Raw genomic sequence first — 12,968 nt, 5'->3', positions numbered from 1 at the left:
TGTTTAATGGCCAGAAGCCTGCTCAGTTTTAAAGATTGTTCTGGGTGAGTAGTTTGTGGTGACCATTACTAATGACAAGATTTTCTTTTTTAAAAATGTTTCTTAGATGTCAAATTACAAACCAAATTTAAACTCATCAAGCAATGCACATCACAACATATTAAAGAGACCAACCAAATGAAGTTCACAGTCATTAAGAATTGGGAATCACTCATGAGGCTCCCTTGGAACCTAATTTTTTTTAGCCCCTTTTACCAAATAAACTTTAAGGTATATGATGAACAATCAGTGGGTGAAGCATAGTTTTTCACTTGGCTTGCAATAATTGGATATGACCATGGTATTATAATTCTTTTCTGTACAAGCCATCCCTTCACATTAATATACTCTCATCTATTCCTTTCAACCCTCTGCCTAAAAAAGATCTCCTGGAGAAAGGGCAACATCAATCAGATGTTTCTTTTCACCATGCAACATTCCTCACACTTCTCTGTCTTTCTTGGCAGTTCTTCCCTTGAAAATGACAATAACAGCTTTTCTTACAGCAAAACCAGCAGGGCATAAGAGCACTTAGGTAATAAACAACTTTGTTTCGGAGATCACATGCAGTCGGTGTCAGTATCAGAACAGCTACAGCATCAGCCCAATGATTTCACAACCTCATGATGCATTGTAGTGAAGCTTTAATTCTTAAGGAGAAATATTACTTACTGTCAAAATGTTGCAAGAGCTTGATGATTTGCAATGCATGCTACTGAGTAAGGCATGACGGAATGTGCAGCAATACCAGCAGCTCCTACATCAGTATGGATTAGCTCCACACAATAAAGGGTATTATCTGCTCCAAATAAGGAGATTTGGAGAGTGAAGTTGTCCTGATGATTGATTGTAATAAAGTTCCATCAAATAAAATAAAAATGCTATATCGTGATATTTGTCTGTGAGATGTAAATTTCTGTTTGTAGAGTGGTTTTGATGACCAATTGCTATATCCCAGAGTTGCCTATAATGATACAGACCGGGTGCTTAGAGGCAGTTTCCATTCATCCACATAGTTACACATGGTAGTCCGCAAGAAACTTTTGCCTTAGATGGGCTTGCCTCAGACTCCTTTCTGGAATCAACTGATTGTACAGTCTGGAAGAGTGTTTCCTGAGAGCCTGTGGTTGGGGTGACCTGGTGTCATTGTTAGGGATATATCAGTGCCCCGAACATATCACATCAGATCCCCATTGGGTAGGCAAGGTGAGCAGGTCAACTTATCATTGTTTCAACTTTCAGACCTGGAACTGACCTGGCTGATAGACATCGATTCACAGTCTGGTTCATTTTCTTCAGTCATCTTCTTGGAGCCAGCACCATGCATAATCTGAGAAGGACTTTGCATTGTACAAATCCATGAGATTTGGGGAACTGGCAATGGTGGAAGGGGTGGTGAGTCCCAATATATTATACCTTTGTCCCTGTTGGATAGCAAACTGTTGGGGAGCGACATTCTGCAACAGAGTTCGGCATTGATGTGCAGTATCTCCCCCCCTTCCTGAGCCCCTTTGTGGAGAACATCTAGTTGTTGAAATACAGTAGCACTGTGTGCTTGTAGAACCACAAGAAGCTCATGGGGAGATCCTTTCACTCAACGAGAGTGGCGGACTGCTGATAAATGGAATGTCACTGTTCAACGAGAGTAACGGGCTGTGTGACAGAGATCAGAGCACCACCAGGAATAGGCTGTGACTGCATCGAAGCAGCAAAAGCACTCCACAGAATCTGTAGTCTGGCCCCAGTGAATACCTCATGATGGGACTGCTGCCAAATCCGAGAAATGTGTGTTCATGGCCTTTAGAGAGATCCTGTCTCCTGGCATCAAGATGACAAACCCTTGTTATTTCCTTCATGTGGTCTGAAATGTACACCACTATCAGATGTGAGATAAAGGCAAACAAATAACAGCCCTCATTTGAATCCTCTATGGCTGTATAGCAGGCTACATCTTCCCTCTGGCAACCCCAGACCAGATTGCACAAGGCTAATGGCAGCCTACAACTCACTCGCTCCCTGGTGGTACATATCATTCTAATGTAATGTGCTCATCTGTCACAGTGCCAGTCTCTGGGGTAGTGCTCAGAGCAATGATTATTACACCACCCCTTCCCTTCTCTGAGAGACCCCTCTTGCTCTATGATCTCCCCTTCTAAAGAGAGTAAAACAAGCAGCCTCTCCTGATGCCCTGCAAAGACAAGACACAAAATATTTGCACTTGTGAGCTCCAGCCAAAATACCTTTTATTGTGATGCAGCAGCACAGATGGCAATGTGGGTGTCTGCAATTGATCGAATCAAACAAGATTCAGTAATTACAATTGCTAGGGAGTGTACCGAGTAGCTCACACTCAGCTTATGAAATGGTTTGCCCTGCTGTGGTACCCATGGTTCAGCTTTGCAGGTGTGAAAGCTCATTTCCTATATGGATGCCCTCCCTCCTATTCCTATTCCAGATATTTTAGCTGGAAGTAAATAGATGAAAGATACTAGGTTTATTTTTAATTACCCTGTCTTTGGGGGGGGGGGGGGTGGTGTGTGTGTGTGTATCCATGCACCTATGTGTGTGCACCTCTTTCCCCCTCCCCCACAGTTCTTATTTCATCCAAGACAGCCATCATGAGGACTGCTGCTATAGGGTTGCCATGGGGATTATGTTTCTAAAAAGGCCTGTCTGTGATCAATACACAAGTGTTGGCAGCTGTGTCAAAGTGAGTATGGCCCCATTGGCAACTGCAGGACAGGTTTCAGTGATTCTTTCACAGTGTTCAATTTTTTTTTAGGGTGCCCTGATTTGGCATCAGAACTTAATGCACCGATGATTTAGTGTACCAATTTCTCATCTATATTTTCCCCACTAGACTCCATTCTGGTTTAATGTGATTAAACATAATTGATGTTTTGGTTTTTCACTCAATGGCCTGTTGTTCACACATTTGCTTTAGAAAAACATAAGACGGATAATCTCAGTTACTCCACTTCTAACTTGATACTCACTTCTGGGATAACATGAGATGACAAATACGAATTGTATGACCTGCCATTTTTGCCGAGTGAACAGAAGTCTCAAAGGTGCAGGACGTTGGCAGCGTGGTAGGTACAGGCTGAATCAAGGCAGAGTGGGGAATGACCCAATGTCTGGCCATTACTGCAGCGGATTTGGAGGAGACTTGATGCAGCAGAACCAAGGTGAGGCGATTGGAGGTTTGGGCCCAAGAATGAGGAAACACCCTAGGTTTGCCCGGCTTAAACACTGAGCCGGATTGAAAAGGTCAGGGCATTGAGGCCAGAGGTGAAGGACAGCCTGGTTCAGCTTGCTGACCCGCAGTGTCTACTTGCCTCTGTGCTGAACAGAGGCTGTGGCCTGCAACTTTGGGCTCCTGAATCAGTTGCTGTGAAAACTGACTTCATGGCCGTGGACTCACTTTTGTGAACGTCAGTTCTGAAGGTTATTTGCTTACTTTTATTGTTTGTATGATTTGTTTTTTTCCCCTGCACATTGGTTGTTTGACCATCTTTTTTTAATGGGTTCCATTGGGTTTCTTTGTTTTGTGGCTGCCTGTAAGGAGACAAATCTCAAGGTTGTTTATAGTATACATACTTTGATAATAAATGTTCTTTGAATTTTGAACCTTAAATTTGAAATGTTGATTTATATATATTTTTATATAAATCAATGGAGTTGAAGGTAACTAAGGCAGGTTAATCTAGTACATCTAAGAAAAACTAATTAACATGTCCTTAATCTACATGTCCAGCAAATTACATGATAAATTTCATTGGTTGTGAAGAGAACTAGTACCCTAGTATACATATAAGCAGTTTTAAACCTAGAACATTCATTAATTTGATGCTCTATTTCCTCTTTGCTTATTCAGGCATTCATCATGCTTGTCAAATTCCAAGACAACGTAATATATACCTATTCTTCATGTAAGATGCAGCTAACAAATCCATGCAAAAAAAAGAGTACTGGTCCATTCCTAAAATGCAGACTCTGATGGGGCAAGTCAAATTGAGTTAAGTAGCTAAACTTGCAAAAGTACATAGTAGATTAATTTATAATACATAATACTTCTACTTACTTTTTTTCTATCACAAGTACCTTTGCCAAATATCTTTGTTGTATTCCCAATCTTTGTCTCATGGGATTGCTTGACAATGAACATCCTCAATCATTTACCTTTGACATTCAAAGGCATTACGATTACTGAATCCTTCACTGGCAACATACCAAGGATTATTACTGACCAATAACTTAACTGGATCAGTTACATAAAAACTTTGGCTGCCAGATCAGGTCAGAGTCTGGATATCTTGCAGTGAATGACTTGTCTCCTGACTCCTCAAACTGTTTCACCATCTATAACACACAGATCTGGATTGTGACTGAATACTCTCTACTTGTTGGGATGAGTACAGCTCCAAAAACTCTCAAGAAGCTCAAAGTAATCTAAGACAATGCAGTCAACATGAATGCATCCCGTCTTCTAAACAAAACATTCATTTCCTCCACTACCTGGACCCAATGGCAGCAGTGTGGACATTCAAGAGAATGCACTGAAGTTATTTGCCCAGGTTATTCTGACAACATCTTCTAAGCCTGCACCACTTACCACTGAAAAGGACAACAATACTTGGTGCAGGGGAACATTACAACCTGCAGTTCCAACCCCCACCCTCCAGGCTGTATGCCATCCTGATTTGGAAATCTATCACTGGTTGCTCAGTGACACCCAGTCCTCCCTCCCCAGCAGCACCCTGGGAGTACAATCATCAGAAGGACTGCAACTATTCAAGCCTGCTTCTCACCACCATCTTCAGGGCAATTAGGGACTTGTAATAAATATGGTTTTGTCAGTGCTGCAGCGATCTTAAAAGAATAACTATATAATTAAAATATTACCATACATGACCAACATAAACAGCTTTCATTAAAGAAGTCTGTCAAAAAATCGTAAATTATATAAATCATAAAATTATAAATACATTTTCTGATATAAAAAGCGTAAAGATGGAATAAGTATTGTATTCAATATTTCTCAATCATGGAACCAACAGAGACAAAATATTATCTGAAAATGCTGGAGAGAATCAGCAGGTAAACTTGCAGATAGAAAGGAAAAAAAACCAGCATTTTTTTTCTAAAATACACACAATGGTGGAGGAACTCAGCAAATCAGGAAGGAAATAAACAGTTAATGTTTCATGCTGAGACCTTTCATCAGCACTGGAAAGGAAGGGGAGAGGAGGAGGAGGAGGAGGAGGTGGTGGTGGTGGTGGTGGTGGTGGTGGTGGTTGTGTGTGTGTGTGTGTCTCAAGATTTCAAGCAGTTTCATGTCTATGAACACTCTTTTTTACTGAGAGTTAAGGATGACTTGCTGCTGTTGGATTTATAGACTGCTACAGGTGAAGCAAAGGTGGAAAAATGAGTAGCTTGCCTTTGCTATTTATCCTGCAGTTCTGTGTACTCGAGGTTCTCAATGCCAATCCAAAAACCCTTTCTTCACTTTGAGTGGTTATGGGCCAAGAATATTTCCAGAAGTTGATGGGAATGTTATATTATTTCAACAAAGTTTTAACAGTACATTTAAATCATTTAATGTCTACATGGTAATCTCTTGCCTTCATGGGGCCTGGAGTAAGGTGTCTATTTCAGAGGTTTGCTGTCCGGGACATGCAATGGACTGAGACTCTGAATTTAATTGTTGCCTCAGTGTTGGAAAAGTTAGCCAAGGAGAGGATGCTGCCATTGATTCACTTATATTGCCAATGGATTTCATGGATTCTGTGCAGATAGCACTGGTGGTAATGGCACAGTGGTACCACTGGGGAATGTATACCTAGCAGCTTCAATGGCCCATGTTTGATCCTGACATCTACTGCTCTCTGTGTGGAATTTACACGTTCTCCCTGTGACCTCACACTCCCAAAGGAGTGTTGTTTGGTAGGTTGATTGACCATTGTAAATTACCCTGAATGTGTAGGTAAGTAGTAGAATCCGAGGAGGATGAGAAGTATATGGGGAGAATAATGAAATGGCATTAGTGTGAGCGAGTGCTTGAGGACTGACATTGGCTCATTAAGTCGAAGGGAATGTTTCTGGATAGCATCTCTGACTCTGTGACTCTTCAGTGTTTTGATATTCCTGGCAGGCAAATTTTCAGAAACATATTGGATTACAGCAATCACCGTTGTCAACAGGAACTATGAGCTTTGTACTAGTTTTGATGTCCTGATCTGCGAATGGATTTCTAGCAGATGGGTAAAGGTTGGCACAGTGGAGACAATGGTGAGAATATCTTCATTGATGTTTGCCTGACATATTGGCTATTTACAAATTTTCAATTTCAAATACTCAATATCTGAAGTACATATATCCTGCACAATGAGAAGATCCCATTAACATAAAAGAGTACATTTTGTATTGAAACCATTTGTATTTGTCCTTCAACAATTTAAGGACACACTCAAGACTTCGCTCAAGGCCCTTGAGGTCGATCACACTTCTAGGGAGCATGCAGCCTTGAATTGCTCATAGTGGCTCGGCCTTCTGAACAACTGCCATCAAAGATGAAGAAAAACACAATGCTAAAGCACCTGGGAAACAACATCAGCAGAAAGAACAAGTTACAGGCACCTTAACTACAGAACCTGCACATACATGCCCCACGTGTAGGAGGTACTTCCTTTGCCTAGATTGGACTCATCAGTCACAAATAACAAACACACCGCCCAAGGATGTCAGTGGTCCTCATCGCTCCCAACAGAAGCGTGCGCGCGTACACACACACACACACACACACACACACACACACACACACACACACACACACACACACACACACACACACACACACACACACACACACACACACACACACACACACACACACACACACACACACACACATATTTTGTATTGAAGTGATTGAAGTCACAATACCTCTGGAGCTCCCTTAAAGTGGCTGATATTTTCAGGCTGTGGCCCAACACATAGAGTGTGGCCAAGATGTCAGCCCACTGAACCAGCTCGCCCAATGGACCACCCTTCGATACAATAGGACTGAAAACATCTCCTGCTTCCTCTGTCAGGAAACCCAGGTGGACCAAAATCTGTAAAGATAGAAATGTTACACAAATATGTAGTAAAACCAAGTTAGGCTACATCTGGAGTAGTGCATTCAATTCTGGTTGCCGTATTATAGGATAGACGTCAAGGCTTTGGAGGCATGCAGAAGAGGTTTACCGTGATGCTGCCTGGATTAAGGGCATGTGTTATAAGGAAAGGGTGGACAAACAGGGCTTGTTTTTGCTGGAGTGGTGGATGCTGAGGGGAGATTTGATAGAGGGTTATAAAATAGACATAGATAGAATTGACAGCCAATATCTTTTTTCCCCCAGGGTGGAATTACCTGACACCAGAGGATATGCATTTAAGGTGGGAAGGGGTAAATTCAAAGGGCAAGTTTTGTTTTATACAGAGCGATGGGTGCCTGGAATCTGCTGCCTGGGATAATGGTGGTGGCAAACATGATAGAGAATTTCAAGAGCTTCTTGGGTAGGTACGTGAATGTGCTGCATATGGAAGGATATGGTCATTGTGTGGACATAAGGACAGGCATGTGATTACTAATTTCATGAGTTCCACACAACACTGTGGGCCAAATGGCCCTTTCCTGTGCTGTACTTCTATACATTCTAATAAGAGTTGAACCATTTGAGGTAAGGTTTTACAACAAGAGTTTGATCGATAACATGGATCAGCAATTGGATCTAATCTATGCATGAGATCTGAGAGCTAAAGGTTTCATGCAACAAGAAAGATCGTCTTGGAATCATTTAGTTTCACTGTCAGAATTCTGGCTTGAGTATCATCGTATCTGCAACCATAGTGAACAGAAATTTGATTCCACATGCTAATTAAAGTCCAAATTCAAATCATAATTAATTATGTTGCCTCTTTGCCTCATGATTATATTAATGTGTTGAGTGTTTTTGTTTACATGCTTCATCAGGAATTTTAAATAATCTCATTATTAGGCAAAGCAGCACCCAGTTTGATCAGCATGTCACTTTTGTCCATCCCACATGTAATGACCAATTAAAATCAATAAACTATTACAGTAATGTCCATTTATTCTTAAAATAATGTGCATTCTTATCTGATCTGTTGGGTAGCAAACCGGATATGGTAGTGACATGAATAATGATTCAATAACATCACAGCACAGCCAACCATGTCCAGTTCCAACAAAATTTCATCTTGGCTGTAATAAAGCATTTAATAAGGTATTGCAAAAGTTTGCAGTGCAAATTCAATACCATTTGTCATGGCACCTCCTGTCTCTTTCAAGTACATGGGCATACTCTCCCCCTCAGAATTCACTCCATTATTCTTATTGAATTAGCACTCCACTCCCATTCCCACCCCAACCTTTCCCTCACTCCTTTCCTCTGCTCTTTTCTCCACTCAGTTTTAAAAGCTGCTACACTCAGACAGAATGTGCTGAAGATCAAATCACAACACTGCAGTGAATAATCTGTACAAGCATCAAAGACAAACAAGCTCTTCTGCCAGAGAGGGAGATTGGGAAAGGAAATTGTACATACACCGACAGGTAGTGGGTGGTTTCTGTCCACAACAATTGCACCACACCTCACCTCCTACTCAAATATGACAATTTTAATAGAATGAAAGGGATGGACAAGGGTGGACAGGCTTGGTGCTAGGTTTGTGGTGGAAAAATCCTTTTGGAAGAAAGAAAACAGGTTCAAAAAAGGCAAAAGGATAATTGGTGCTAAAGGAAGTAATCTGGAAGTTACTGTATACTAAAAGACCAGCAGTGATAGGAGGACCTCCATTGTACATATATTTGAAGTCTTTGCAGAAAAGAAAGGTTGATGATTCGCACTTGGAGATCAGATTAGAGCAAAATCTATTTTATCACCAAAAAAGGTTAATCTATTTTAAATGTGCATGGCCATGTTTTTCATTGTGCCAGATCTGCAGTGATGTGAAGCCATTTAACAGTGGCCTCTATGAAGGACATCTACAAAATACCAATAATCTCTGTGGCATGAATTCTTCTTCACTGACGTTTATTTAATTCAAATATCAGTCAAAGTTATGTAGAGAGATTTATGTCTGACAGCTCTTGAAGGGAAACGTTATGGAATGAATGTGTGTAAATATTTCCATAATCTCACGTTTATAAGCATAAGTAAATAGATATGAATGTTTCATTGATTAGTGTTTGAGGATGCTGATGTGGGACTTGGCATGTACTCACTGACCCAGATCACGTGCAAGGCCATTGTGCACCTTTCTATACCACATCCAGAGTTTTGATTTGTGGTATTGGAAGCCACAGATCAATCTTCTCATTGCTTTCTGATTGAAAAGTAACAGCAGTTCACTACTGATCGACCAAGGACTTTAGTACATTGTCTGTAAACTATGGAGCCAATTTACTTGAGGTCATGGCATGAAACTGTTGGCCAAGTATCAATCAGCTTGAACATCAGATTGCAAAACAATCCACCTCCTCTTTAAAAGGTACAGAATGGCTTTTACTGATGTTTCTTCACAGCATTCTACCCCTTTCTGAGTCAATAAGCTATTTAACAAAAGCCTTCATGCTGGATGGAAGATGTAATCCTAATAACGAGCAGGCCCCATGAACTTATTCTGCACATGCCGGGTCACATCAGTATAATTACTCCTGTTTTGCATCCTTACATCCTGTTAAGACCATTCAGTTTACTGTATGCAATCCACTGTAATGCTTCTATAGGCCTTGTGTGATGAAGTTGTCAGTTTACATTCCCAAGAAAGGTTAAGGGTGTTGTTTGCTAACGTCATTTATTTATTTATAAATGTGTCAAGTAATTTTTTTTGGGAAACAAATGGTAATCGACATCACAATGTAATAGCACAGAAATTTAAACAGTCAACAGTTTTCTCCAATGAAATTAAAAATCAATCTTTTCTGGAGTTAAACATGATGGCGACAGCTTCAGTATTGTTTGATTTCAATCTTGAAATTCAGTGAAACATTTTCAAACACGAGTCACCTAATATGATTTCTGCAACAAGGCACATAGAACAATTTCTTTCCTTGAGCATCATTTATTTTGGTGTGTTCGAGGGGTTTTAGACTACATTTCCCTGCAACAGTCATTGCACTCCTGAACAACTAGGTGTTTCAAACACAGCATTAGAGTGAGATCCCTGTTGGTTATTTATTTATTTGGTTCTTATCCATCTGGCCAAATGACCACACCCCTCCTTGTACTAGTGAATCATTCCTGCTTCATTAATGGCCAGACCTAACAACCTGATTTCTGATCCATGCATACCCAATTATCAATGAAGGTTCCAAATAATCCTCCCGTAACTTACCCAATCGCAGCCTACAGTTCCAGTCATGATTCCTTCCACCAATCAATGGCCACCAATCATCCTTTTCAGCATTACTATATTCTCCTTCCAATTCTCAGTCCAAGTTATCTTTTCCAGCTATGGCTGCTGGCAGTTCCAATCCCTTTAAATCTGGCCTTTCTCCTAAAAATGTTCAATACTTACTGAGTAATGCCAAAGACTTTAGCCCCAGTTACAACTGTGTTTTGGAGTAAAGGAGGATTGAATTTGGATACAGTAAAGTTTCTAGATTTGTGTCTAATATTGTCCATAACAGGAGGGAGCGCTGATCATTCAGAAAATCTTATATCACTTAAGATTAGTTTCTATCATATCTCCTCCCAAAAAAACCTACAATTACCACTAGATGTTTATATTTTTTACTCAAATATTACACCAGGTGTCAAAATGGTTGTTGTGACATATCTAGTGTGGCAGTGTAGTGGGCAGTGCTTGTCACTCTCACTTTCAGCTTCTGCTGCTGGCTAGCAGTCTTGCGAAAAGGAGGGCTGAACGTGTAAGTCTCTCCGCACCAGTACCCAGCCTTTCCAACAGCAAGCCTCATATAGTGCCTCCTCGATGGCGACAGATGGAAACTGAACTCCTTTTGGACTCAGTCTTAAATATAGAAGACAGGGAGAAGGTCTGGCTCCTGCATACATAGCATGCAGGCCTACTGGTGTGTGGACACACCCTGGTGCTCATGAACCAGATGCCCAGCTATGGGTAAATAGCTCCACTGCCTAGTGGGCACCCTTGAGAGAGATGTAGGCTATGGGAGTAAACTCAGACGATAAATCTGGAGCGGAGCTCCTAATGTGGCTGAATGTCATTGAACATCCTCCTGGCAGCTCCTGCAGCCAAGTTGGTGCCAAAAATTTTCCTTTCGTCTACACTGGTGAGGCTGAGTGGGGGGATAATGATAATTCTGCTCCCATTTGAGATTGTTTAATGTCATTTCCAGCACGGAAGTGTAAAGGAGAATGAAATAATTGTTATGGTCTTATTTCTGTCATTAGATTATCCTTTCTCATGGCATTATAATGTGACCAATGTAAAAGACAATACACAATTCCTCAGGAACATTAAAATGCAATGAAAGAGAAGACACTGCTGGTGCTCAGGGACAATGAGTGGATGTCTTTTTTTGTGCTGAATCTACGCTCAGTGTGCTCTTCTCAAAGGAAAGTAATTTGTATTCCCTAGGCGATTTCATATAAAAAATCATTTTGGATGTCTAGTCTTGTGCTTTATGTTACATGGTGTTAGATAATCTGAGAATATCGATGTGTTGAAAGGGTGTTCTTTGCTCTTCGCCTCTCAACTTTCACAAAGCAAATTGTGGTTTATTTGTCAAATCAAAAATTAAGTCTGATACCCTATATAACAGATAATATTGTACAGACTGTATGGCATCCACATTAGTGTAAATAAAGGCCTCGCTTTTATGTACTTCGTTGTTTTGTACAGCATTTTCATCTGCTTCCTTTTTCAAAACACTTCACTTTTTTTTGCCTCAGTTTTGAGCACTGACATTTGACACCTCCAAAAGTATTTGGTTTTCATCTTTGAGTCCACTGAATAAGAGCGAGCTAGCATTCTATCGGATAGTACAGGCCCAGTACAAAATGATTCTATCACCAGTAAATTCATTTTTTCTCTGTACTGTTCGATACACAAGCAGTCATAACAGCACATTGATTTCAGTGAAACCAAGTTGACAAGACGGAGTGCATCACGCTGCAGCTCAAATATACAGGTCTAGTAACTTCAGTGCCCTCACAGGGGCATGTCTAGTAGGCAAAGCAACAATGTTTCAATGACAGATTGTGTTGGAGGTCCATCATTGTAAACCCTCCTTGCATAATATAACTTCTCAGCCACAAAAATGAGTCTCCTAAGGCTGAGAGAGAGTGGAGCAATGGTCACATTACCATTTGTAGCCATGGATGACAGTCAAGAAAATGGCCAGAGCATGAGAGAAAAGGTTGGTATTGATCAGTTGGGCCAAAGGGCGCCTTCTGTCCTGTTTGACTCTATAACTGGCTGAGGTGTGTGAGCAGCAGGAGAACCATAAAACCAGAGTCAGAATCAGATTTAAATCAATGGCATATGTGGTGAAATTTGTTAACATTTCGGCAGCATTACAATGCAATATATGATAATAGAGAGAAAAATATGTTAATTACAGTAAGTATACACATATAGTTAAATTAAATAAGTTGTGGACCATAAGACACAGGACCAGAATTAAGCCATTCAGCCCATGGAGTCTGCTCCACCATTCGATCATGACTGATTTCTTTACCGTCTGAACCCCATTCTCAGCCTTCTCCTCTTAAACTTTGATTCCCTTATTAATCAAGTACCTATCAATGTCCGCTTCAAATATACCCAATGACTTGGGCTCCACAGCTGTCTGTGGCAATAAATTTCACAGATTCACCATCCTCTGGCTAACGAAATTCCTCCTTATCTCTGTTCTTAAGGGATGTTCTTCTATTCTG

General features: G+C 40.7%; 1 protein-coding gene across 3 annotated transcripts in view; it reads right to left on the bottom strand.

Moving 5' to 3' along the window:
* LOC140714637 (alpha-1,6-mannosylglycoprotein 6-beta-N-acetylglucosaminyltransferase B) overlaps positions 1–12,968 on the bottom strand; it is an 888,843-nt gene that overhangs the window by 307,230 nt on the left and 568,645 nt on the right. For all 3 annotated transcript variants that reach the window (XM_073026014.1, XM_073026016.1, XM_073026015.1), the window contains exon 8: positions 6,985–7,154. In XM_073026014.1, coding sequence (XP_072882115.1) covers positions 6,985–7,154 — 170 coding nt within the window. The remainder of the gene's footprint in view (positions 1–6,984; positions 7,155–12,968) is intronic.

Source organism: Hemitrygon akajei, chromosome 22 (genome assembly GCF_048418815.1).
Source record: "Hemitrygon akajei chromosome 22, sHemAka1.3, whole genome shotgun sequence".
Taxonomy (NCBI): Eukaryota; Metazoa; Chordata; class Chondrichthyes; order Myliobatiformes; family Dasyatidae; genus Hemitrygon; species Hemitrygon akajei.
The sequence above is the reverse complement of the archived record's forward strand: the minus strand, read 5'-3'. Positions and strand labels throughout refer to the sequence as shown.